We start from the raw sequence: 26,376 nt of genomic DNA, 5'->3' as shown, positions 1-26,376 counted from the left end.
TTAGGGTTTGTGAGACGTAGCACGCTATGTCGGTGGGGTAAGTCTGGCGACACTTTTCCCCACCACAGCTCCCGCTAATTTGATTTGATGCGAATGACGCATTTCACTGTATATTTTGAAGTTTCAATGTACATGTGACAAATAAAGCTAATTTTAAAAAATAATACCACCCTTTGGAGCAGGATTGGAAAAGCACAACTTTCTGACCGTACTCCGTTGTTTCTGATCCTGCTTGGTGAGCAGAGAGCATTTGGAAAGAATTCTGACCTCGAATCAGGAAGAAATCAAAAAGCGGGATACAGTAACGTAGTGGTTAAGCTACTAGACTAGCTGTAGATGCTCTCACATTTTTCAAATTAGTGAAAGAGACTATCTGGCCCTATGCCTGCACGCAGAACACTTGCAGACGTGATAGTTGTTCAAGAGGCTTTTAGACAGCATATGAACTTGAAGGGAATGGAGAGAGATGGATCATGTACAGACAGATGGGATTAGTTTCTTCTTCTTATTCTGGCTTCTTCACCCTTCCCCGCAATACCTGCAAAGAAACGAATCTCAGAGTTGTACATGGTGACATACTCTGCAAAAGTCTTAGGCACATATATATAGCTAAGGTGCCTAAGACTCGGGCACAGTACTGCAGTAATTTTATGTTTTGCACTTTACTGCTGCCGCAAGAAAAAGCAAATTTCAAGACATATGTGAGTGATGATAAACCTGATTCTGATACGGGTCTCTATTGTGGACTGAGAGCGGGAAAGGGGGGCAGGGAGAGGGGAGGGAGCAGGAAGCACGAAGCACCAGAGAGACATTCTGTAATGATCAACAAGCCAATTGTTTGGAATCAAATTTGCACCCACACCACCCCCCCCCCCCATGGCCGACACTCCTTTTCTACCACCTGTCCCGCACCCCTCCCACAGCACTCCCCCCCTCACCGTCCTTTGCTCCCACCAGATTTACAAATTCTCCCTCCGCTCCTCATTGTCAAATATAGTACTGTGCAAAAGTTTTCGGTACCCGAGCTACGTATACAGTATGTGCCTAAGACTTTTGCACAGTACTATACTTTGATTATAAATTCACTTTGAACTTTCCTTTTCAGTCCTGATGAAGGGTCTCTGCCCGAAATGTCAACTGTCTATTTCCTTCTGTGGATGCTGCCTGACCTGCTGGGTTTCTCCAGCATTTTGTACGTGTTGCTGTGGATTTCTGCAGAATCTCCAGAGTTTCAGATTAGTATCTTTTGGCACAGGTATTGTGGTCCAAGTGGCCTGTTCCTGTGCTGTACTGTTTTGTTCCGTCCCATTAACCAACGACCCATGTTCAACTCCCGTCACTGTCAGTGAGGCGCTTGTATGCTCTCCCTTTGACCACGTGGGTTTCCCCCCGGCGCTCTGGCTTTCTCCCACATTCCAATGACATACCAGTTAGGGTTTGCAGGTTGTCGGCATGCTATCTTGGTGCTGGAAGCGCAGTGACACAGGTACATCCTCGGTCTGTGAAGGTCATGGATGCAAATGATACATTTCACTGTATCCATATTTCAACGTAGTAATAATATTACTAATAATAAGCAAACACGAGGAAATCTGCAGATGCTGGAAATTCAAACAACAACACACACAAAATGCTGGTAGAACACAGCAGGCCAGGCAGCATCTATAGGGAGAAGCGCTGTCGACGTTTCGGGCCGAGACCCTTCGTCAGGACACTGTGAAGGGTCTCGGCCCGAAATGTCGACAGCGCTTCTCCCTATAGATGCTGCCTAGCCTGCTGTGTTCTACCAGCATTTTGCTGGTGTTGTTACTAATAATAACTTACTTAGAAAGCACTTTTCAGACAGACGACGTAGTTCAAGGTGTTTGACAAAGTGAAAGCATAAAACTAAAATAAAATTAAAAATAAAAGTAAACATGAAAATAAATGACAAAAAGATGTTAGTTAAAAGCAAGGTTAAGTAAATAGGCTTGGAGCTGGTGTTTAAAAAATGTCTAATGAGTCTGCATCCCTTATAGTTTTAGGTACTGAGTTCCACAGTTTCATAGCGTAGTTCAAAAAAGCTGACCTGCCAATTATCTTTTGAGGGAGATTCTTACAATTTAAAAGACTGGCAGAAGAAGACCTGTATGTGTGACAAATAAAGCTAATCTTAAAACTTTAAAAAAAATTTAAAACTGTGACTGAATGTATGGGAATGTAAATTACTCAAGAGTCGAAGTGAAACCTGATGAGTCATAGAAAACATTTCTGTGGGCAATTTAATCTCAGGCTCTATTGTGCTGAGTAGGACTGTGTTTAGTTTATTGGCGTTACACGCCACTTAATGGTTATGTTTGCCTGGTGAGCCCTCATTCTTTATCTCTACCTAAACACACATTGGTTTAAAGGGGCATTTGAGAGTTTCACTGAGGGATATGTGGTGGTCTCACAGCGAGGTTTGGCTGCCAGCTCGTGATTTGGTGTAATACTTCACAGCATCAGTGATTACAATGGGGGTTTGTTCTGCCGTGTATCAGTAAGGAATTTGTATATTCTCCCCATGACTGCGTGGGTTTTCTCTGTGCGTTTTGGTTTTCTCCCAAGTTCCAAAGATGTGCAGATTAGCCTTAGTTAGTTGTGGGCAGGCTCTGTTGCCGCCGGAAGAAAGGTGACGTTAGCCGGCTGCCCCCAGCACACAATCAAAACATTTCATTGTATGCTTCAATGTTTCAAAAAAGATTCAAAGTACATTTATTATCAGAGTGTGCATACAGTATACAACCCTAAGATTCATCTTCCTCACAGACAGCCACGAAATAAAGAAAACCATGGAACCCGAAAATGTCGACAATATAAACACAAAATCGGAAAAAGTCCTGGCATATTCAATTCAGCTCCGTGTTTGTCCATCCCAGTTCAAAATCACCCAAAGTAACATCAAAAACAGGAGTGGCCACAAACCAGAAGCACATCATAACGTGAACTACAGAGTCCAATCCATAAGCTGTGTCGATTAAACCTTGCCCAAGACCCAGGACGCCAGCACTATCCTCCAACAGCATCGAGGGAGGGAGACAATAGACAATAGTCCTTCCTTAACCCTGGAGACCAAAACTGTACACAATACTCCAGGTGTGGTCTCACCGGGGGGGGGGGGGGGAGAGGGAGAGGGGGTTGGGGGAGAGGAAGAGGGAAAGAGAGAGGGATACAGGGAGAAGGCAAAAAATTGGGACTGAGAGGAAAATTGGATCAACCATGGGCCAAGCGGCCTAATTCTACTCCTATTTCTTATGGTCTTATGGTCTAAACAGAAATGAGATAAGAAGATAAGAAATAGAAGCAGCAGTAGACCATCTGGCCCATCGAACCTGCTCCTCCATTCAATAAGGTCATGGCTGATCTGACCTTAGACTCATCTCCACCTACCTGCCTTTTCTCCGTAACCCTTAATTCCCCTACTATGCAAAAATCTATCCAACCTTAAATAATTTTACTGAGGTAGCCTCCACTGCTAAGGATGATCTTCTCTACTTCAGAGCATCATGAGTCTTTGGAACGCTCTTCCTCCGGAAGCAGATCCCGTTGATATTCCTGAGGCAGATACTTGTTGAGCAAGGGTTAACTATCTCCACTGGCAGATGGGAATGTTGAAGCTACAGTTGGATTTGCCATGCTCCAGTACATTAATGTTCCATCTAAGAATCACACCAACGCCTGTACTTCCTCTGAAAGCTCAGGGGATTTGGCATGTCTCTAGTGACCCTCACTAATTTTAACAGAGGCATAATAGTCTGGTTCAGCAATAAGGCCGATGAGATCCAGGGCTACGCAGACAGTCATGACACCAAGCGTTTCTCCGACGCTTTGAAGGCTATGTATCAGTCCTCTGGCTCCTCCCCCCTCCTCAGTGCAGATGGGACTTGGCTACTGACAGAGAAAAAGCAGATTTTGGAGAGATGGGCTGAACACTTCAACCAGGTCTTCAACCGCTCTGCCGAAATCAATGATGAGGCCATTGCTCGCCTACCTCAGGTGGAGATCAACCTGGACCTTGACAACGTCCCCACAGAAGAAGAAGTCAGAAAAGCCATCAGGCAACTTTCTTGTAGCAAAGCACCAGGGTCAGATGCAATCCCTGCTGAAGTCTACAAAGCAGGAGGCCCATTCATGATGCAGAAGCTGACTGAGCTCTTCCAGTCTATGTGGAACGAAGGAAAGGTCCCACAACTGTTGAAAGATGCCAACATAGTCCACATCTACAAGAGGAAAGGCAACCACCAGTCTTGTGACAATCACCGAGGCATCTCCCTCCTGTCCATAGCTGGGAAGATCTTGGCTCGCGTCCTGCTTAATCGTCTTCTCCAACACCTTGAGCAAGGTCTCCTCCCAGAAAGCCAGTGTGGCTTCCGTGCAGAGCGTGGAACTGTCGACATGATATTTGCTGCACGCCAACTCCAGGAAAAATGTCAAGAGCAGCACAGCGACCTCTTTATGACCTTCGTCGATCTGACCAAGGCATTTGATACGGTCAGCAGAGATGGTTTATGGAAGGTAATGGAGAAGTTTGGCTGCCCTAGCAGGTTCATCACGATTGTTCGGCAGTTCCACGATGGCATGATGGTGAAAGTTTTGGATGATGGTGACGAGTCAGAAGCCTTCCCAGTGACGAACGGTGTGAAACAAGGATGCGTTCTCGCCCCTACACTCTTTAGCATGGTCTTCTCTGCTATGCTGAATGATGCCTTCCGCGATTGTCAGGATGGTATACACGTCAGATACAGGACTGGCGGAGGGCTATTCAACCTCCGGTGTCTACAGGCTGTTACAAAGGTAAAGGAGACCGTCGTCAGAGACCTCTTATTCGCTGATGATTGCGCCCTCAACGCCAGCACAGAGCAGAAGATGCAGCGAGAAATGGACTGCCTCTCATGAGCCTGTGACAACTTTGGGCTTACAATCAGCACAAAAAAGACCGAAGTTATGTACCAGCCCGCACCTGGAAAGCCCTACCAGGAACCACACATCACAGTAAAGGGGCAGAAGCTACTGGCAGTCGACAGCTTTACTTATCTGGGCAGTACTCTATCACGAGCGGTGAACATAGATGCAGAGATCAGCAACAGAATTGCCAAAGCCAGTGCCGCCTTTGGGAGACTCCGTGAGAATGTATGGGAGCAGAGAGGACTCAGCCTTACCACCAAGCTGAAGGTCTACCGAGCAGTGGTTCTCACCACCCTCCTCTATGCCAGCGAGACCTGGACTGTCTACAGCAGACACGCTAAACAGCTCAACCACTTCCACTTGAGCTGCCTCCGCAGACTTCTCCACGTACGATGGCAGGACAAAGTCCCAGACACGGAGGTCCTGGAGCGGGCTAGCACCCACAGTGTCTACACCCTCCTACAGAAAGCCCAAGCCAGATGGGCTGGCCATGTCGTCAGGATGTCTGACAGCCGACTACCAAAACAGCTGCTGTATGGAGAGCTGAGCCAGGGCAAGCGCTCAGTCGGAGGGCAGAAGAAACATTTCAAAGACTGCCTCAAAGTGTCCCTCAAAGACCTCAACATCAATCCCAGTAACTGGGAATCGCTTGCTCTGGACCGCCCACCCTGGTGGAGCAGGACCACTAAAGGAGCGTATGCAGCAGAAATCAGACGCACCGCAGAGCCTCAGAGGAAACGCGCCGCGCGCAAGGCTCGAGCTACCTCCACTTCCACTGTAGCACCTACCCTCATGTGTCCCACATGTGGGCGAGCTTTCAGGGCCTGGATTGGCCTCACCAGTCACCACAGTCACAAACCCTCCACCTGACAGAAGTTGTGGTCATCTTCGACTCCGAAGGACGAACAACAAACTAAACAAACAACAACAGAAAATATCCTAAATGGATGCATTATGGCTTTGTATGCAAACTGTTTTGCCAATGACTGCAAGAAATTGCAGAGTATTGTGAACAAAATACAGCCCATCACACAAGCCTGCCTCCCCTCTGTTGACTCCATTTATCCTTCCCACTGTGTTGGTAAAACAGCTAACATAAGCAAGGACACCTCCCACCCTGATTACTCTCTCTCCCCTATTTCCCTACCCCCCCCCCCTTCACCTTCACTTCAGGTAGAATGTACAAAGACTTGAGACCACGTACAAACAAAATGCAGGATATAGTGTTACTGTTGCATAGAAAGTGCACTGCAGTAGATAATAAATGTAAGGGCCACAGTAACATAGATTGGAGATCAAGAGTTCTTTGAGTCGGAGAGTGCTACAGGACTGAAACAGGCCCTTTGATTTATCCAGTCCATGCCAGTATGGTCTTATGCTTAGTCCCATCTACCTACACCTGGACCATAGCCCTCCATACCCCTCCCATCCACGAACATCCAAACTTCTCTTAAATGTTGCATTTGAACTCACTGAAGTTTACCAGAACAAGTGGGGATCTCATTGAAATCTATCGAATATTGAAAGGCCTATTTAGAGTGGATGTGGAGAAGATGTTTCCCATACTGGGGAGTCAAGGACAGAGGGCACAGCCTCAGAATAAATGAACGTCCCTTTAGAACAAAAATGAGGAGGAATTTCTTTAACCAGATGGAGGTGAATCTGTGGAATTTATTGCCACAGGTGGCCGTCGAGGCCAAGTTATTGGATATATATTTAAAATGGAGGTTGTTAGGTTCTTGATTAGTAAGGGCATCAGGTACAGGGAGAAGACAGTAGAGTGGGGTTGAGAGGGGTAATAAATCTACCATGTTGGAATGAAGGAGCAGACTCGATGGCCCAAATAGTCTAATTCTGCTCTAGGTCTTATGGTGTAAAATTCCAGGCAGAATTTAAATCAAGGTTTTTGCTCCATTTTAGAGAGATTTGTTTTTCCTACATCTATTCTTCTTACACTCTCCACCACAGTAATAAACATGAATACAGACTGTTTGTTTTTATAATTGTGGCCCCAGTCCCCAAGTTGCCCAACCCCTCAGTTTGAAAATCTAGAATTTAAGCAATTAAAAATGAAATCTGAGGATTGGCCCATCACCCTTGGGTCAAGAGAAGGCTATTAGTAATACAAGCCAAATACTGAGATGAACTAATGTCAAGTGCAGGTACTGTACATGTATATCACATGTATATCACATGTATATCGAACAGAGTGAAATGCGTCATTTGAGTTACAACAAAGAATCTAAACATAAGAGATTCTGCAGATGCTGGAAATCCAAAGCAACACACACAAAATGCTGGAGGAGCTCAGCAGGTCAGGCAGCGTCTATGGAGAGGAATCAGGAGTCAACATTTTAGGATAGGGAGGGGGGAAGAGGAAGGGTAATGGGCCACAGGGATAAGGGAAAAGAGGTTGGGGTGGGGGGGGGGTAACAGAGGAAACTGGAAGTTTTAGAGAAATTAATGATGATACGGTTTGGTTCAGACCCTCTCACACCCTTATGACCTTGATATCAGCTTCACTTTCTGCCTTCTGGATGTCCTCGTCTTTCCCTTTATTTTATAGCCCACTGTACTCTCCTGTCAGATTTCTCCTTCTCCAGCCCTTTGCCTCTCCCACTTTCTTGCAGCCTGGAGCAACAAGTCACTTGGGCCACCTGGACAACAACAGGTGTGTGCGTGTGTGCGTGTGTGCGTGTGCGAGTGTGTGCGCGAGTGTGTGTGTGTGCGTGTGTGCGTCCGTGCGTGCGTGCATTATTCCTCCAGTTTTCCTTGATCTATGTGCCTATCTAAGAGTCTCATAACCAGCCTACAGTATTCTTATTGTATCAGCCTCTACCCGCAGCTGCCCCACCCTCTGTCACGGCATTCCAGGTACCCACCACTCTCTGTGTAAAAGAAAACCTACCTCTGACATCTCTCCTACATTTCCCTCTGTCTGAAAAGGGTGTCCTCTGGTATTGGCCATTGACGCCGTGGGAAAAAGACTTTGGCTGTCCACTCTATCCATTACTCATAACCTTATACACATCTATCAAGTTGCCTCTCATCCTCCTTCGCTCTAAAGAAAAAAATCCCGAACGCGTTCAACCTTTCCCCGTAAGACAGGTTATTGGGTTTGATTGAAAAAGGGGTGGAGTATAGGTCGTAGGGAAGTTATGAGATATCTATACAGAATATTGATGGGATCACACCTGGAGAATAGCACATAGAGTCATAGAAAAATACAGCACAGAAACAGGCCCTTCAGCCCATCTAGTTCATGCTGAACCATTTAAACTGCCTATGCCCATCAAACTGCATTGGAATGAATAGCCCTCCATAGCCCTACCATCAATGTACCTGTCCAAACTTCTCTTAAATGTTGAAATCGAGCTCACATGCACCACCTGCACTGGCAGCTCGTTCCACACTCTCACACCCTCTGAGTGAAGCAGTTTCCTCTCAGAAAGATTAGGGGCAGGGACACGATCAAACAGAGAGCAAAACAAGATGGTTTGAGGTGTAGCTAAGCATTCCTTCTCATTGTTTGGACCTACCCGGAGGAACCGTTGCCTTTACCAAAAATTACAAGAGCAGGTGTTCCTTGCACTGGTTCTAAAAGTACAACATTACTTTCCACAAGATCTGTCTTGTGGATCAGCCACAAAATATCAGGATTTACATTCAGGAGCAAATTATTTTACATCATGCATCATTGATATGGGCTGAGTTTTACTTGTTTTATTTAGAGTTGCAGCACAGAATAGGCCCTTCTGGCTCAAAGAGATACATCGTCCACGACCTACACTCGCCTAATCACAGAACAATTGACAATCACCGGTTAACCTTGTGACTGGGATGTCTTTGGACTGTGGGACCGAACTAGAGCACCCGGAAGAAACCCATGGGGTAACAAACACACTCCTTTCAGATGGCACCGGAATCGAACTCAAAACTCCAGAACACCCCGTGCTATGATAGCATAGCGCTAACCACTACGCTATTGACACGCATGTATCATTATAAAGAATACATTTGTTCAGAAAAGTTGATGCTGTAACTTAAGACCGTAAGGAATAGGAGCAGTTAGGCTACTTGGCCCATCGAATCCTTTTGCATGCCATCTTCTCATTACCACCATCGGGGAGGAGGTATAGGAGCCCTGAGATACACTTGCAATGATTCAGAAACAGCTTCTTCTCCTCTGCCTTCACATTTCTGAATGGTTCATGAACTCTACTCATTAGTCCTCTTCAACATGATTTATGTATTTTTTGTGACTTATGGTAATTTTTATGTCTTGCACTGTACTGCTGCCACTAGGATCTCACAGAAATCTATTGAATGTTGAAAGGCCCAGATAGAGTGGGTGTGGAGAGCATGCTTCCTTTGACAGGGGTTTCTAAGCCCAGAGACACAGCCTCAGAATAGGGGGACCTCCATTTAGAACAGAGATGAGGAGGGATTTCTTGAGCCAGAGAGTGATGAATCTGTGGAATTTTCCAAGCGCTGCAGAGGCCAAGTCTTTGGGTATATTTAAGGTAAAGGTTGATAGGTTCTTAATTGGTCAGGCCGTGAAGGAATAGAAACAAAGAAAACCTACAGCACGATACAGGCCCTTCAACCCACAATGCTGTGCAGAACATGTACTTACATACATATGGCATATGTATGAGATATGGTGAGAAAGCAGGAGAATGGGGCTGGGAGGGAGAGCAGGCTTGATGAGCCAAATAGCCTCCTTCTGCTCTTATATCTTATGGTTTTATAGTCAAATTTCACGACTTATGTCAGTGATAATAAACCTAACTCTGGGTCTGATTTCATATCTGCTTACAGCCAACAACTTCCTGGTTTATTTTATGACTTGGCTCTTTTGCATTTGTCCAACCTAAGGTCCGGGTGTTTGTGAACATAAAACACTACAGCACAGTAAAGGGCCTTCGGCCTACGATGTTGTGCTGGCCTTTTAAATTACTCTAAGATCAATCTAACCCTTCCCTCCCACAAAGTCTTCCAGTTTTCTATCATTCATGTACCTATCTGAGAGTTTATTAAATGCCCCTAATGTATCTGCCTCCACACACCCACCACTCTCTGTGTAAAAACAATCTACCTCTGACACTCCCCTCTATACTCTCCTCCAATTACTTTCAAATTATTTTCCCTCACATTAGACATAAATAGCAGATTTTAACATCAGGAAGGAGACTGCAATGCATAAAGACAAGGATGGAGAAAGAGTTTTTTCCCTCAGGCCATTAGGTTTCTGAACTCCCTGCCGCATCATATTTTAAGAGCCATGGGATAGTTTGTACTGTACCTTACAGTATTTAATTTATGTGCTTTACTTTGTTTATCTGTGTGTAATTCATTTGTAGGTTTAATTACTGTGTGTTATATATGTGCAACGTGTACTACCGTACTTTACACCCTGGCTTGGAGAAACTTTATCACATTTGGCGGTACACATGAAGATAGTTAAATGACAATAAACTTGACTTGGACTTGGAAGTAGATGAATCAGTTCCTTCCTCCCTGCCTTTCCTTCCACTTTCACCTTAATCAGCATAAAATATTGCAAGAAAATCACTTCAGCACCCTTTACAAGCGGTGATGTGGGCAGCCCTGGAGCCAGACTTTTAATCCCACGAACGTACTGGCATTTACACCCTCGTTAATTCACTGGTCTTTGGTAACACTTTGAAACTACAAAATAATGATTACCACAGGGTGCTCTGCTTGATTGAAGTCAAATTCCAAATCTATTGCATGAAATTCCTGGATTTTTTATGTGATTTGGGTATCAGATTTCAAGATTCCATTGATGTGTCTTGATGAGAATACAATACCCGTGGCTCGGAATATTACTGACCGTTTCTCACTGGAGGAGAAATTGAATTTATATAGCTCATTGTCTGATCCTCAGTGAGAATAGAGGGAGGAGGAAATTACATTTTACACTAATTGTATTGCTTCTAGGGAGTGGAGAGGTGTTTGATAATGTTCAGTATTGTAATACACTCAGTGGCCACTTTATTAGGTACTCCTGCACACCTGCTCGTTAATGCAGATATCTAATCAGCCAATCATGTGGCAGCAACTCAATGTATAAAAGCATGCTAGCATGGTCAAGAGTTGTTGTTCAGACTAAACATCAGAATGGGGCAGAAATGTGATCTAAATGACATTAACTGTGGAGTGATTGTTGGTGCCAGATTGGGTGGTCTGAGTATCTCAGAAACTGCTGATCATCTGGGATTTTCATGCACACCAGTGTTTAAAGTTTACAGAGGGTAGTGCAATAAGCCAAAGAAAAAAAATCCAACGAGCATTAGCTCCGTGAGCAAAAACAGCTTGTTAATGAAAAAGGTCAGAGGAGAATGGCCAATCAGGTTCAAGTTGACAGAAAGGCAACAATAGCTAAAGTAGACATGTGTTACAACAGTGGTGTGCAGAAGAGCATTTCTGAATGTACATTTCAAACCTTAAAGTGGATAGGGTATAGCAGCAGAAGACCACAAACACACAAGCAGTGCCACTTTATTAGGTACAGAAAGTACCAAATAATGTGGCCACTGAGTGTAGATCAATACTGAAAGCTTTGACTGTGAATGTGTTGTGCACCTTATAGCTATGTCTGATAACAAACAACAATTCACTCAGAGTAGATCAGTCCTAAGCACATTTATTTTACATGCAGCAAGGGAAGACTAGCACCTCACGGGAGTCGGCAGCAGAAAGCAGAGTCATTCTTTCATACACAAATGATGGCTACCCGTGCCCCAGGTCAAGGACAAGGGCACATTCTGTTCTGCTTAATCAGTATATTTGGCACTCTGCCAGTAACACATCTGCTGCTCCGCAGTTTGTCAGGTACTCAGGTTCCATCAATATGATGTTGCACAAACACTTTTAGCAATGCATTCTGGTACAATACAAGTTCAATTTTGTTACAGACAAAAATGCCATGTTGTTACTACAAGTAAAGGACATTTCCACAAATGTAAGAATAAAAAGGCATTGCACAGTTTAGTTTTGTTTTTATTTGAAATAATGAATAAAGTTTATTTGGGTACACTAAAACTAAGTTAATATCATACTCCAAAATAAAAGCTTTGGATTTACTTTAACTTTGTGCAATCTATTGTACAAAAAGAACTATCTACCCATTCATAATTTTAAATACATCTTTCAAGTTACCTCTCATCCTCTTTTGTTCTAAGAAAAGCAAGCCTATTACTCATATCCTCCAATCCAGGCAAAGTCCTGGTGAATCTCCCTTGCACGTTTAAAATCAAGATAAACTTTATTATTGATTAAAAATATTTACAAGGATAAACCCTGCAATGGCTTTTCATTCTTACATTCATAGTCAACGCATTAAGCGTTTGCATTTCTTTAAAATTACATTTTAAAGAAATTAAGAAATTACATTTCTTAAAACCGTTGCCCCTCATGTGGGCGCCCAGGGGTGGTACACTACTATAATACTTGAGGGGCTTCCTCACCCGCCCCAGACCCTCTCTGTCGATTAGCAGAAAAACCTTATACCGTGGTCCTCCCCCCCACCGAGCTTCAGTTCATCCCTTCCTGGAATATGCTAGTTGGCAGAACTCCTCCGTTTAGTTCTCAAAGTGCTGGCAGAGCAACAAGTTTCGGGCAGATCAAAGGGTATCTTTCACAGAATTGATTATCTTCCAGCAACACTTGATATCTGTCTCTAGGCTTGTCCCTGGGGACAATCTGTAGACCAGAGGGTTCTCTGTCAAGCAGCTGCTTGGGCTGAGCCATGACACAGACCTCTATCTTTCTCCACACCATCTTCACAAACTCACAGTCCCCAAGAAGGTGAGCGACTGTCTCACTCCCACTACAGTCACCTTTGGGTCAGCTCGTGGTGGGGGTAACGCTCTGAGCATACAGGAAGGATCTGACCGGGATTGCCCCTCTCACCGCCAGCCTGGTGAGAGTCTTGGTGAGGTGATATCATGTGGGCAATCTTACCTTGGTAAAGTACTGCAAGAAGCAGGTGATTTTTTTTTCATGCTGTGAATACTTGTGATATGAAATGTGCTGCTTGGAAGGCAATAGAAACAGATCCATTAATAACTTTAGAATGCCAATACAGCAAAGTGGATAATTTGATGGATATTCCCTTTCTTCTGTTCCTCAAGGTTTTTCACAGGGTGGGGGGGGGGGGCAGTGGAGTAGCGGGGACAAGCTCCTGCAACCTATTAAATGCTCCCAATAGCTTTCATCTCAAATAGCCTCTGACAACCAAGATCAGCTCTTGGCCTTTACGTGTGACTTAACTACTAAACCTGGCAGAACCATTTCTACTGACAGGAGGTTGGCAAAGCCTCCTTAAAATCAGCCCCGGTTGACAGCTCATCTAGGAGAAGGGAAACTCTGATTTCAAACCTCTGCAGCCTTGCGACTATACCCGCTCATAGGAAGGCTTTGAGAGTAAACCCTGAGGAAAACTCCAGAGCTGGAGTCACAAAGGCAGTCCTATATTGAGGTCAATGCTGCCTGACCACTCCTGTGACACCGCTGGTGCCAAACTGCCGTTCCTTTGGGTTCATCAGCTGCAATAGGCTTGCTCTCCTTATCATGTTGCCCTGGCTTCATATTCAACATAGACGGCTTGGATGCAACTTCCAAAGTCAACCCTGACCAACGGAGGGCCTCCCCTATTCACTTCCCAGGACCAGAGAGGCTTATTGACCTCAGCTTTCTATCACAACAGCATGACCTTTCCAAAGTGTCAGAGCTTTTGTGGCAGAGTTAAACTCCTAGCTAGACACTAGACACTAGAGTACTACAGCACAGTACAGGCCCTAGAGCCCTCGATGTTGTACCAACCCATATATTCCTTAAAAAAATGTACTAAACCCACACTACCCCGTAACCCTCTATTTTTTTCTTCCATGTGCCTGTCCAAGAGGCTCTTAAATACCCCTAATGTTTTAGCCTCCACCACCATCCCTGGCAAGTCATTCCAGGCACCCACAACCCTCTGTGTAAAAAAACTTACCCCTGATGTCTCGCCTAAACTTCCCTCCCTTAATTTTGTACATATGCCCTCTGGTGTTTGCTATTGGTGCCCTGGGAAACAGGTACTAACTATTCACCCTATCTATGCCTCTCATAATCTTGTAGACCTCTATCAAGTCCTCTCTCATCCTTCTACGCTCCAAAGAGAAAAGTCCCAGCTCTGCTAACCTTGCCTCATAAGACTTGTTTTCTAATCCAGGCAACATCCTGGTAAATCTCCTCTGCACCCTCTCCATAGCTTCCACATCCTTCCTATAATGAGGTGACCAGAACTGAACACAATACTCTAAATGTGTTCTTACCAGAGATTTGTAGAATGCAACATGATCTCTCTACATTTGAACTCAATCGCCCTATTAATGAAGCCTAGCATCCCATAGGCCTTCTTAACTATCCTATCAACCTGTGCAGCGACCTTGAGGGATGTATGGATTTGAACCCCAAGGTCCCTCTGTTCTTCCACACTCTTAAGTAAGCGACCATTAACCCTGTACTCAGCCTTCTGGTTTGTCCTTCCAAAATGCATCACCTCACACTTATCCGGATTGAACTCCATCTGCCACTTTTCTGCCCAACTCTGCATCCTGTCTATATCTTCTTGTAACCTTCGACAACCTACAGCTCCATCCACAACTCCTCCAATCTTAGTGTCATCTGCAAACTTATTCACCCATCCTTCTGCCTCTTCATCCAGGTCATTTATAAAAATCACAAAGAGCAGGGGTCCCAGGACAGATCCCTGTGGCACTCCACTGGTCACCGACCTCCAGGCAGAACACTTTCCTTCCACTACTACCCTCTGCTTTCTTCCTGTAAGCCAATTCGTTATCCAAACAGCCAAGGTTCCACTGATCCCATGCCTCATGACTTTCTGGATGAGTCTCTCGTGGGGGACCTTGTCAAATGCCTTGCTAAAATCCATGTAGACCACGTCTACCACCCTACCCTCATCAATTTCTTTTGTTACCTCTTCAAAAAACTCAGTTAGGCTCATGAGGCATGACCTTCCCTTCACAAAGCCATGTTGACTATCTTGAGTAGACTGTACTTCTCCAAATGCTTGTAGATCCTATCCTTAAGAATCCTTTCCAATAGTTTGCAGTCTACCGACATAAGACTCACCGGTCTATATTTCCCAGGATTCTCCCTATTACCTTTTTTAAACAAGAGACCTACATTTGCCATTCTGCAATCCTCCAGCACCTCCCCTGCAGCCAGAGAGGATTCAAAGATCATAGCTACTGCTCCAGCGATCTCTTCTCTCACTTCCCACAGCAACCTGGGGTATATCATGTCCGGCCCTGGGGACTTATCAATCTTGATGTTTTTAAGAAGATCCAACACTTCTTCTCCCTTAATCTCCACATTGGCCAGTACACAGGCCTGTTCTATTTCGACCTCACCCTGATCAAGGTCCTTTTCTCTTGTGAATACTGATGCAAAGTATTCATTTAGGACCTCCCCAACCTCCTCCACCTCCAGGCACATATCGGCCCCACCTTCATTCTTGTCATCCTTCTGTTCTTCACATACTCATAGAACACCTTGGGGTTCTCCTTAATCCTACATGCCAAGGCCTTCTCATGCCCCCTTTGAGCTCTCCTAAGTCCTTTCTTAAGCTCCTTTCTGGCTACCCTATATTTCTCATGAGCCCCTCCTGCTTCCTACTTCTTATATCTGACATATGCTTCCTTCTTCCTCTTGATGAGTTGCCTCACATGTTTTGTCAGCTACGGTTCCCTTTTCCTACCATTTTTCCCTTGTCTCAGTGGGACAAACCTATTCTGAACCCACAAGTGGTCCCTAAACTTCCTGTATGTTACTTCTGTGCTTTCACCCTTGAACATGTTTCCAATTCCTGCCTCATCCCTTCATGGTTAGCCCTTCCCCAGTTAAGCACTTTCCCATTTTGTCTGTTTTTATCCTTTTCCATAGCTATGCTGAAGCTAAGGGAGTTGTGGTCACTCTCACCAAAATGCTCCCCCACCAAGAGGTCTGCCACCTGACCAGGTTCATTACCCAGAGCTGGATCCAGTATGGCCTCTCCTCTCGTCGGCTAGTCCACATACTGTGAAATATTTCTTACTCAGCTTCTTGTTGTAAACAAGTAAACTGTGAGGTCTTGTAAGTCCATATTTAATCGATGTAAGACAGTGGGGCTTTGTTAGTTGGCCTGTATCCAATCAGACAAAATTGGCTAAGTTATTAGCACCATTGTGATCAAGGACGCTTTCAGATCAGACTGATTTTGGCATTTAGCACATCAAACATGGTCACAGGTAAAATTGATCAATCAATAGTTCAGATATTTGTGTACTCAGAGAGTCAGCCCTTACGGATGGATGTCCAGAATCTCTGTCCCCACAGGCTTTTAGACCACATGTGTGAATTACTTGGTTCCAGCAAAGATATTTGAAAAATATCTCTGCTGATGCTGTCAATTAGTAGCAGAACTGTATAAGTATTAGGAAGCATTGTGGATTATGGTAATGATAAGGAGAATGAAAGAAAGTAGAACTAGAATTCATTCCTAAACCTTCAGTTACTGCAGTGGACGATTTGTTTATATGCAACTCTTTTAGTTTGTAAGAATTATCCTTGTGTTTGGAAATTCTTTGTAGTTTATAAATATTTTCTAATTTGGAAATCTTTTATACATTAGAAATCTTCTGTGAGTGTGAAATGTGTGTTAATAACTATTTGTCCAAAATTAAGCATGTATCATTAAAACTAAAATAAACTGTGTCCAAACTGTTATCTCCTCCTTGGTGGGAGGTGGCCCACCACTCAAGTAGTGGGTATTGGCGTCTAGACCCTGCTGCAGAGACAAGACAAAAAAGTAAACTATTCCTTGAAGTGTAGATTGATACAGTATAACTTCCCTGTAGTGCAGTACCCTGAGATACCTGTATCAGGTAGGGCATAAAACCTCTTTTTGAGTTTAGAGCTTTGCAGCTGTGAATTGAATATTATCTCTTGGAGTTTGGAGGAAATATTGGGTGTGCATGGGGGAATTGCTGCAAAAGTTTGTGGATTTGGGAATATCTTTCCAATGGATATTGCTGCGATGATGCACCGAGCTGTCCTTCTGGGTTGTATAAGGTCAATAGAATTTTTCACCACAAGATTGAAAGATTGCAGAGATAATTCACGAGGATGTTGCTGGGACTTGAGGACCTAAGTTGGTTGAGTAAGTTAGAGTTTTACTCCCTGGAACATAGAAGGATGAAGAGAGATTTGATAGTGGTATACAGAGTTATGAGGGTAAATGTAAGCAGGCTTTTCTCTCCCCCTCAGGTTGGGTGAGACTAGAACTAGAAGTTGTGAGTTTAGAGTGAAAGATTAAATAATTAAAGAGAATTGGCGGGGGTGCTTCTTCACTTAGAGGATGGTGGATGAGCTGCCAGTGGAAGCGGTAGATGCAGATTCAATTGTGATATTTAAGAAATGTTTGGAAAGGTACATGGATGAAAGGGGTATGGAGGGCTATGGTCCAGGTGCAGGTAGATGGGAGTCAGCAGAAGATCAGATCAGCATGGGCTAGATGGGCTGAAGGGCCTGGTTCTGTGCTGTAGAATATGAATACTGATCTGATAGGATGATGGAAAAGGCTCGAGACCATATAACTTATTACTGCTCCTAGTTCTTAACCGTTGCCTGATGCCTGTATTCCTTCTGTTGTAGGCAGACTGTGCCAACTTCATCAAAGTCCTGCATCAGTTCAACAGGACCCACCTGTATACCTGTGGCACTGGAGCTTTCCACCCCGTCTGTGCATACGTGGAGGTCGGGAGCAAGTTTGATGTAAGTACTCTCCTCTGCCGGCTTCCCAGTACAATGACCTTGGCTGAGCAGGAGAGGGCTTTCTATGCTCTGAGCCTCTTGGCAGGTTTCCCCTGTGATGTGAGATCTTTTGCTTGTTTTCTTCTTGTATCTCTGTGATTATACGGCCTTTTCTCTTATGTTTTCCATGCAGATTGGTGACATAGTACTATGAGTTTTATGTGGGGAGGGACAATGAAAGGTTTAATGTCAGGGGATATTCATTTAAGGTGAGGGGGTAAGTTCTAAGGACTTTCATTTTGAGAAGACCAGAATATAAAAGCAAGGACGTAAATCTGAGGCTTTATAAGGCATTGGTCAGACTGCACTTGGAGTATTGTGAGCAGTTTTGGGCCCCTTGTCCAAGAAAGGATGTGCTGACATTAGAGAGGGTTCAAAAGAAGTTCTCGAGAATTATCACAGGAATGAAAAGGTTAACATATGAAGAGCATTTGGCAGCTCTGGACCTGTACTTGCTGAAGCTTAGAAGAACGAGGGAGGATCTCATCGAAACCTTTTGGATATTGTGGAGAGGGTGCTTCCTATAGTGGGGGAGTCAATGACCAGAGGTTACAACCTCAGAATAGAAGGACGTCCCTGTGGAACAGAGGTGAGGGAGAATTTCTTTAGCCAAAGGGTGTTGAATCAGTGGAATTCATTGCCATAGGTGGCTGTGAAGGCCAGTCATGTGAGTATATTTAAAGTGCAGGTCGACAGGTTCTTGATCAGTAAGGACATAAAGAGTTACAGGGAGAAGGCCGAAGAATAGGGTTGAGAGAGATAATAAATCAGCCATGTTAGAATGGTGAAACAGACTCGATGGACTGAATGGCCTAATTGTGCAGCTATGTCTTATGGTCTTACAATTGCAACTCCCCCATGACAATCTTCTGACAAGGCAGCATCACACCAAGCAAACAAAACATGGCTGCCACATATTTCCAGGATGATGGCTTCATTTTACCACCAAAGTAGTACCACCCAGATAGGAAATCTTCTGTCAATACCAGAACTGGTTTACGTTATTTTGGTTTAGACTCAGAATGAGAGCAAGGCATTTTGGAGTGAATTTGGAGAACATTTCCATACTCAAATAACGGTGGAAACTCTGCTCAGCAAACTGCAATTATAATTTTAAACCCAAGACTGAGGGGTTTTTGCAAATCAGAGATATGAGAGAAAGTCACTAAGGTTACAGATCATTGAGCATATCTACCAGGAGCGCAGCCACAGGAAAGCAGCATCCATCATCAAGGACGCCCACCATCCAGGACGTGCTCTCTTCTTGCTGCTACCATCAGGAAGGAGCTTTCAGGTCCCACTCAGCAGGTTCAGGAACTGTTACTGCCCTTCAAACCATCGGGCTCCTGAACCGGCATGGGCATCATCACTTATCACAGCACTGAAATTATCATTGAAGGACGTCCATTTAGAACAGCGAAGAAAAGAAATTTCCTTAGCCAGAGGGTGATGAATCATTGCCACAAACAGAGGCTAAATCATTGGGCATATTTATACTGAAGGTTGGGAGGTTCGTGATTAGTCAGGGCTTTACGGTTACTCGGAGATTGGGGTTGAGAGGAATAATAAATCGGCCACGGCAGGAATGGCAAAGCAGACATAATGTGCCAAATGGTCTAATTCGGCTCCTATGTCGTATAGTCTTATGTCTAAATACTGAAATCTTCCTCCGTGGGAGAGGGATTACATGCCTGAAACTTCGGCATATGATGCTTGAGCCCCTGATATTCTCTTTCAGAGGCATGCCAGATGTTTCAAAGTGCAGCGGACAAACAGCCAAAAATAACCAAAGATCTTGTTTAAACTTCAAACACTATCAGAAAAAATTGGCAGTAATTATCAGCGTTGAAGATTAGTTTCAGAGTCTATTTCATGTTATATGTATCATCATCTGGCCGAAGCTGTGGGAGCCAATCCTAGCCAAACTCAGTCCCATTCCCACCCCCAGCAGTGCCCAGCACTTCACCAGCAGAACCATTGGGCTCTGTTTCTCTTTCCACACGTGCTACCTGACCCATTGAGTGTTTTCTTTAGGGTCACAAAGTCGTAGAGCAGAGCAACGGGTCCCTTGGCCCACCGTGTCATAAGATCATAATGTATAGAAGAATTAGGTCATTCAGCCCATTGAGTCTGTTCTACCATTCAATCATGACAGATTTTTATTTCTGTTCTCAGCCCCAGCTCCTGACTTCTTCCTGTAACCTTTATCCCCTCTACCAATCAAGAAGCTGGCAATCTCTGCCTTAAATATTCCCGGAGGCTTAGACTCCACCACGCTCTGTGACAACAACAAAAAAACGGATTCGTCAGCAACTGGCTGAAGAAGTTGCTGCTCATCTCAGTTTTAAAGGAACATCCTTTCGCCCTGAGGCTGTGGCTACAGATGGCTGTCTTCCTCAAGACTTTGCCAATCTAGACCATGTAAGAAGCCTCCTTGCATGGCAAGCTCTGGCAAGCAGAATCTTAATGAGGACTTTTTTTTTTGAGAATTTGTTTTGGTTTAAGTGGACATGTCACACCAGTGTAAATTGGTTCCTGCAATCTGTCTGGACTGTGTTTTAAGTGCGTGGCTGGAACGTGCTTGGGATTTCCTGCGGGATTTCATTCCTACTCCTGGAAGGCTGAATCACAAGCGCATAAGACAAAGGAGCAGAATCAGTCCATTTAGTATATTAAGTCTGCTCTGCCATTCTATCATGGCTGATTTATTACCCATCTTAACCCCATTCTTCGGCCTTCTCCATGTAACCTTTGACACACTTACTAATCAATAACCTATCAAACTCCACTTTAAATATACCTAATGACTTGGCCTCCACAGCCATCTGTGGCCATGAATTCCACAGATTCACCATGCTCAGGCCAAAGAATTTCCTCCTCATCTCTGTTCTAAAGGGACATCTATCTATTCTGAAGCTGTGCCCTCTGGTCCTGACTCTCCACATACTCTTCATGTGCACTCATTGGAAACACCAATTCCCTTGAAAGGAAAATCCCACAAAGAGTAATGGATGCAACCCAGTCCATCACAGATAAATCCTTCCCCCCACCACCACCTTTGAGCACATCTACATGGAGTGAACATGAGAAATAGGAAAGAAGCAGCCATCATCAAGAAACCCCACCACCCAGACCATGTTCTCTTCTCGAAGGATGTATAGGAGCCTCAGGACCCACACCACCAGGCTCAGGAGCAGTTATTACCCTCAACCATCAGGCTCTTGAATCAGTAGGGATAATTTCATTCTGTCTCTCTCTCTCTTTCACTGAATTGTTCCCACAACCAATGGACTCTCTTTAAGAAACTCTTCGTCTCATGTTCTCAATAATTATTGCTTATTTATTGATGCTGCTCTGCACTCTCCCTTTTTGCAAAACAAGTAAATGGAAAACGCTTTGATTGAATGTCCTTCACTGCATTGCATTAACTTCCATTCCCTTATCTTGCTGTAGGAGCACCAGTTCAGGATTGACTTCAATCAAATTGAAGATGGAAAAGGAAGGAGTCCTTACGATGCCAAGCACCTCTCCACCTCCATTTTGATAGGTGAGTGTATGGAGATGGTATGGACCAGCATTGAGAGCTGAGATTCCATGGGCGTACAGATAAGCCAACGAGGTTCATGGATTAAACTGGTAAATTAGTTTATAATTGTCACATCTACTGAGGTCAAAGCAAGTCTTTCATACCGTCCATACAGATTAGTTCATTACAACAGTGCATTAAGTTAGTACCCTGTCAAGCAATAGCAGAATGTAGAATAAAGTGTGACAGCTACAGAGAAAGTGCAGTATAGGTGGACAGTCAGTGGCAGAGTGACAGTCATGAAGATTATGAGGTCAAGGGTCCATCTTTTCATACCAGGGAAACATTTATATAGACGGAATTGGACAGCTGCTTGGCATTGTTTTAAAAAGTGGGATAGAAGATGTCCTTGAGCCTGGTGGTATGTGCCTTCATACCTTTGTTTCTTCTGCCCATGCGGTGGGGTGGGGGGGGGGGGGGGAAGAGAATACTCTCTATGTCAATCTCCATCTCGACTATGTGCCTTAATTTGCTTTCGTCTTTAATGAAGGAACCATTGTGGAATCTTTGCAACTTTGGAAGATGCCTCTACTCTCCCCTTAGCCACCTCTCTCAGAATCATGGGATGTGGATCGTCAGCTCCGTTTCTCAGTATTCAATCCCATTAAGTTCTACAACACAATATGATTTCTTTCAGCTTTCTTGTTACTCTAGGTCTGTTGTTCATCACCATTTCCAGCATTATATTTTTCTGTTTTCTGTGAATGCCGACACAATGTATCCGTTCGGTTTTTTAACCATTTCCATGTTCCCCAATATAAATTGCCCTGGATTAGTCTGTAAGGGCACCATGTTAAAACTTCCTAACCTGTTCAGTTTTGTACGTCCTTAACAGCTACTACAGTCACGTTACATGCTTCGAACTGGATTATTCTCATTTTTTCACTTTCCTCTTGAATGCCTGGTTTCAACTTTGTCGAATTCTAAAATATTCCCAATTTACAGACTGTTACAGGTTGTAAGACTTTCCCTTTGATCTATTATTTTTTCTTAACCCCTTTTCTTTTAAACCAGTGATTGAACTACTTCTCCTGCCCAGTTTTGCTTGTTTACATTTATACTTACTTATATCTGTGGACTATGAATATTTCTAGATTTAACAAATCAGGAACAAGGCATTGATGGGGAAAGTAATAAATGAAAATACTTGGCTAGAAAACAGCAACTGTTGACTTAAAGCTTCCCTCCGGCAGTGCACTTAGATCTGAGACCCTTGTTTTAGATTGAATTAAGTTGCTTTCAGCTTTTATATAAACTTTCAGTAAAAGACCATCACTTACCAGATTATTAAATAACTTATTCTCATTGCACAACACCAGATCTAAACTAGTCTTTTTTATTCATTGATTCCTCAGTATATTGGTTTTGGAAATATATCTCTGTTCTCTATTGGACTGTCAATCATTCTGACTCACAACAACAGAACACAGAATACAGAACAGTACAACACAGACGTTGTGTATTTAATATTTAAGTAATATTTGAGCAATCTTGTATATATATGGTGACTAAGCATTCTTGTTCATTTAAATAATTCTTCACGGGTTATATGTATGGATACGTGAAATGCGTGAATTGCATACGCCATCACCATACCACCTGATGCGTGTGCGCCATTTTAAAAGTAAACACGAAGTTGGACCTGCATTCCCAGACTCCCTTGTCTTCCTAAGAATCAGTTTAGTGTTCTGGTTATAAAACATAACAACTAAAGCAGGCCATCAGCCCGCACACAATGTTGTGCCACTAATTAAATTAGTAATCAAATGGCCCATTAATCTCTTCAGCCTACAGAATGTCCATATTCTTCCATTTCTGTCACATGCATGTGCTTATCTTTTTTTAAATTGATTTTTTTATGCATTTCTACAATTGCTACGACAAAAACCCAACTACAAATTAAGAGATTAATACAGTGCAAGATAAACATACAATAATAATATGGTTCAAAATAATGGTGAAAAAGCACCCAAAATAAAGTCATGTAAAGTTAGTATCCACCCCACCCCCCCCCCCACAGGGAAAAAAAAACTCCAGACCAACCACTACAAGATGTAGGAAATATAAATCAGAGCATTCAAACCCCCAAAACTGTAAATGAAAATAAGAACAAAAGATAATGATGCCTACTACCAAGGAAAAAGAAAGCTGAAAGTAAGGGACTGGAAAAAAAAACTTAGTCTAAAGAGAAGTTATGAAAATATTCAAGAAAAGGTCCCCACTCCTTATGAAACTTTATGTCCGAGTTGAGAAGTGAGTGGTGACTTTTTTCAAGGTCTAAACAGGACATAATATCATTAAGCCATTGAGCATGAGTGGGTGGGGCAGCATCTCTCCACCTAAGAAGAATTTAACGTCTAGCCAAAAGAGAAGCAAAAGATAATGTTCGACTTTTAGCCGGACTCAAATGTATATCCCTAAGGCACCAAAAAGAGCAATCAGAGGGTTAGGTTATGCATGTGCTTATCTAAGTGTCTCTTAAAGGTCCCAGCACGACCATCACTCCATGCAGTGCATTCCAGGCACCCGCACACTCTGCTTGAAAAAATTGTTGACAGTTAGGCTGACCATCACAGAGTGATGACGTTCCAGAAGGATTAAAATGCCAATCTAGCAGTTCTTTGGCATCCCTTACCAAACATTTGGCAATGTGTTAAACAAAGAAGAGTTTACATTTTTGTTGAGCCTATCACACAGTCCAATCTTCACGTGTTAAAGAGCACAAAGTGGTTCTGAAGCATAGTTGAAATGTAGAAAACACAGAAAACGGGCGGTTTGTGCTTTGGAGCTGAAACCAAAGGATGTTGGTTTAGAATTAAATATTGGTTCTGACACTGGGGATTATCTACCCTGTTCTTGTTCCAAGTCATGGCATACAAATGTAGTTACATCCATTTGTGAAGGGAGTTCAGATTAGCTTCCAAAATCGGAATGCAGCATATCTGATGCTGCCACCAGTAAGTTTTTCCTTGCAGCTGTGCATACGTGTACAACTGCATGTGACAAAAAACTTGACTTTGACTCCCTGAGGGTGGATCTTAGAGGCGTTAGATAGTACTGAGGGAATGAGATTGTTCTTTGAGTTGGTATAGACTACATGAGCCAACAAGGAAAGCTGTTTCCTTCTGGGAAACTGCTTTTCTTGTTTCTTAGAATCCTCTTCATGCAGGGGGTCCATGGACCCTGGTTGGGAACTCTGCTCCACAGTATATCCAAGACTACAGAGGATTCTAAAGAGCAAGGAAAGCTCTTTCCCAAGTTTCTTGGAATCCACTGTATTCAAAGGAACTTGAGAAATAGCTTTCCTTGTTAGCATAGAACATTGAACTGCACAGCACAGTTCCTTCATCCTGCAACATTGTGTCAACCTTTTAACCTATTCCAAGATCAATCTAATCCTTCCCTTCCACATTGCGTTCCATTGTTCTTTCATCCAGGCATCTTTCTAAGATCCTCTTAAATATCCATATTAATCTGCCTCTGCCACCATCCCTATCACTCTGTGTGAAAATCTCCCTCCAACCGCACACCCCCATACTTTCCTCCAAACACCCTAAAGTTATGCCCCCTTGAATTAGCCATTTCTGGTCTGGGAAAATGTCTCTGGCTGCTCACTCTATCTATGTCTTGTAGCATTTTGTTCTTCTCTATCAATTCACCTCTCACCTTGTTGCTCTTTAAAGAAATGGGCAGCCACAGAAGCATAGAGGTTAGCACGACACTGTTATCGCTTGGGGTGTTCTGAAGTTCAGAGTTCAATTCCGGCACAGTTCTGTGAGGAGTTTATGAGTTCTCTCCGTGTACTGCGTGGTTTTTCCCCGAGTGCTCCAGTTTCTTCCCACAATCCAAAGACCTATCGGTTAATTGGTTAATTGGTCATCGCAGTTGCTGGAGTGGCAGAACTCGAAGGGTTGGAAGAGCCTCCTCTGGGCTGTGTTACTAAATAAATAAATAATGAAAGCTGAAACTTGCAGATTCTGTCAATCTGAGGTAGAATCAGAGAAGACTGGGTAGCCAGACAGACAGCATGTCTGGAAAGGGAAATGGTAGGGAATTTAGATACAGGCTCCAGAGCTGGTAAAGAGAGAAAACCAGTTAGTTTGGAGCAGCAGAGGAGGTGAAGGAGAAATGAGTAGAACAAAGAGAAATATCTCTGATAAGGTGAGACCAGCTGAGATAATCATAGGTTGGATCAGTTTACATTTCTTGTTCTTTGCCCTGCAACTGGCCTTTACTTCCAGGGTAGTCACAGGGCACATGTTAAAAAGATGCTAGGAGTGTGAGGATTGAAAACTATCTACAGGTGGCATCCAATGTCTCATGTGTGGGCGCTTGCATTGTGCTTTACCATGAGTGGGAGGAGGCAGGTGCCTTTTCTGCATGAAGCACAGATGATCCTACAGAGGAGATATCTGAATTTTGGAATGGGAAGCTGGATGAAAGGAAGTGGTCTCTGGAGAAAGCCTGGTCAGCAAGCGGGTTGCCTTGACAAATGGTGAACGTTACTGGCACTGGGCGGTGGTGATTGGGAAAGGGTGGTGCTGATTGACACCATGGTCCTGAAAAATGTTTCGTTTTTACTGTGTACTGTACCAGCAGTTATGGTCAAAATGACAATAAAAAGTGACTTGACTTGACTTGAAGGAGGGCCATTCTTGATTGTAAAGGGCATCAAAGGTTATGGGGAGAAGGCTAGAGAATGGAGTTGAGAGGGATAATAAATCAGGCATAATTGAATGATGGAGGAAACTCGATGCGATGAATGGCCGAATGTCTTTTGGTCTAACTGTTGCTTTCTATTGATTTGCCCAGGTGAGGAGCTCTACTCCGGTGTCGCCACTGACCTGATGGGCCGTGACTTCACCATCTTCCGTAGCCTCGGTCACCGGCATTCCATTCGGACTGAGCAGCACGACTCACGGTGGCTGAATGGTAGGTCCTGATGCCATAGGATCACAGAAGAGTACAGCACAGAAGCAGGC

General features: G+C 43.8%; 1 protein-coding gene across 5 annotated transcripts in view; it reads left to right on the top strand.

The window, feature by feature from the left end:
- Window positions 1-26,376, top strand: part of LOC140741739 (semaphorin-3A-like) — a 232,579-nt gene that overhangs the window by 160,154 nt on the left and 46,049 nt on the right. For all 5 annotated transcript variants that reach the window (XM_073072064.1, XM_073072068.1, XM_073072066.1 and 2 more), the window contains exons 5-7: window positions 17,650-17,769; window positions 21,262-21,355; window positions 26,207-26,326. In XM_073072064.1, coding sequence (XP_072928165.1) covers window positions 17,650-17,769; window positions 21,262-21,355; window positions 26,207-26,326 — 334 coding nt within the window. The remainder of the gene's footprint in view (window positions 1-17,649; window positions 17,770-21,261; window positions 21,356-26,206; window positions 26,327-26,376) is intronic.

The sequence above is a fragment of the Hemitrygon akajei genome, chromosome 19 (genome assembly GCF_048418815.1).
Source record: "Hemitrygon akajei chromosome 19, sHemAka1.3, whole genome shotgun sequence".
In the NCBI taxonomy this organism is placed as follows: domain Eukaryota; kingdom Metazoa; phylum Chordata; class Chondrichthyes; order Myliobatiformes; family Dasyatidae; genus Hemitrygon; species Hemitrygon akajei.
Note: the sequence above shows the minus strand (reverse complement) of the source record. Positions and strands in the feature narration are given on the sequence as shown.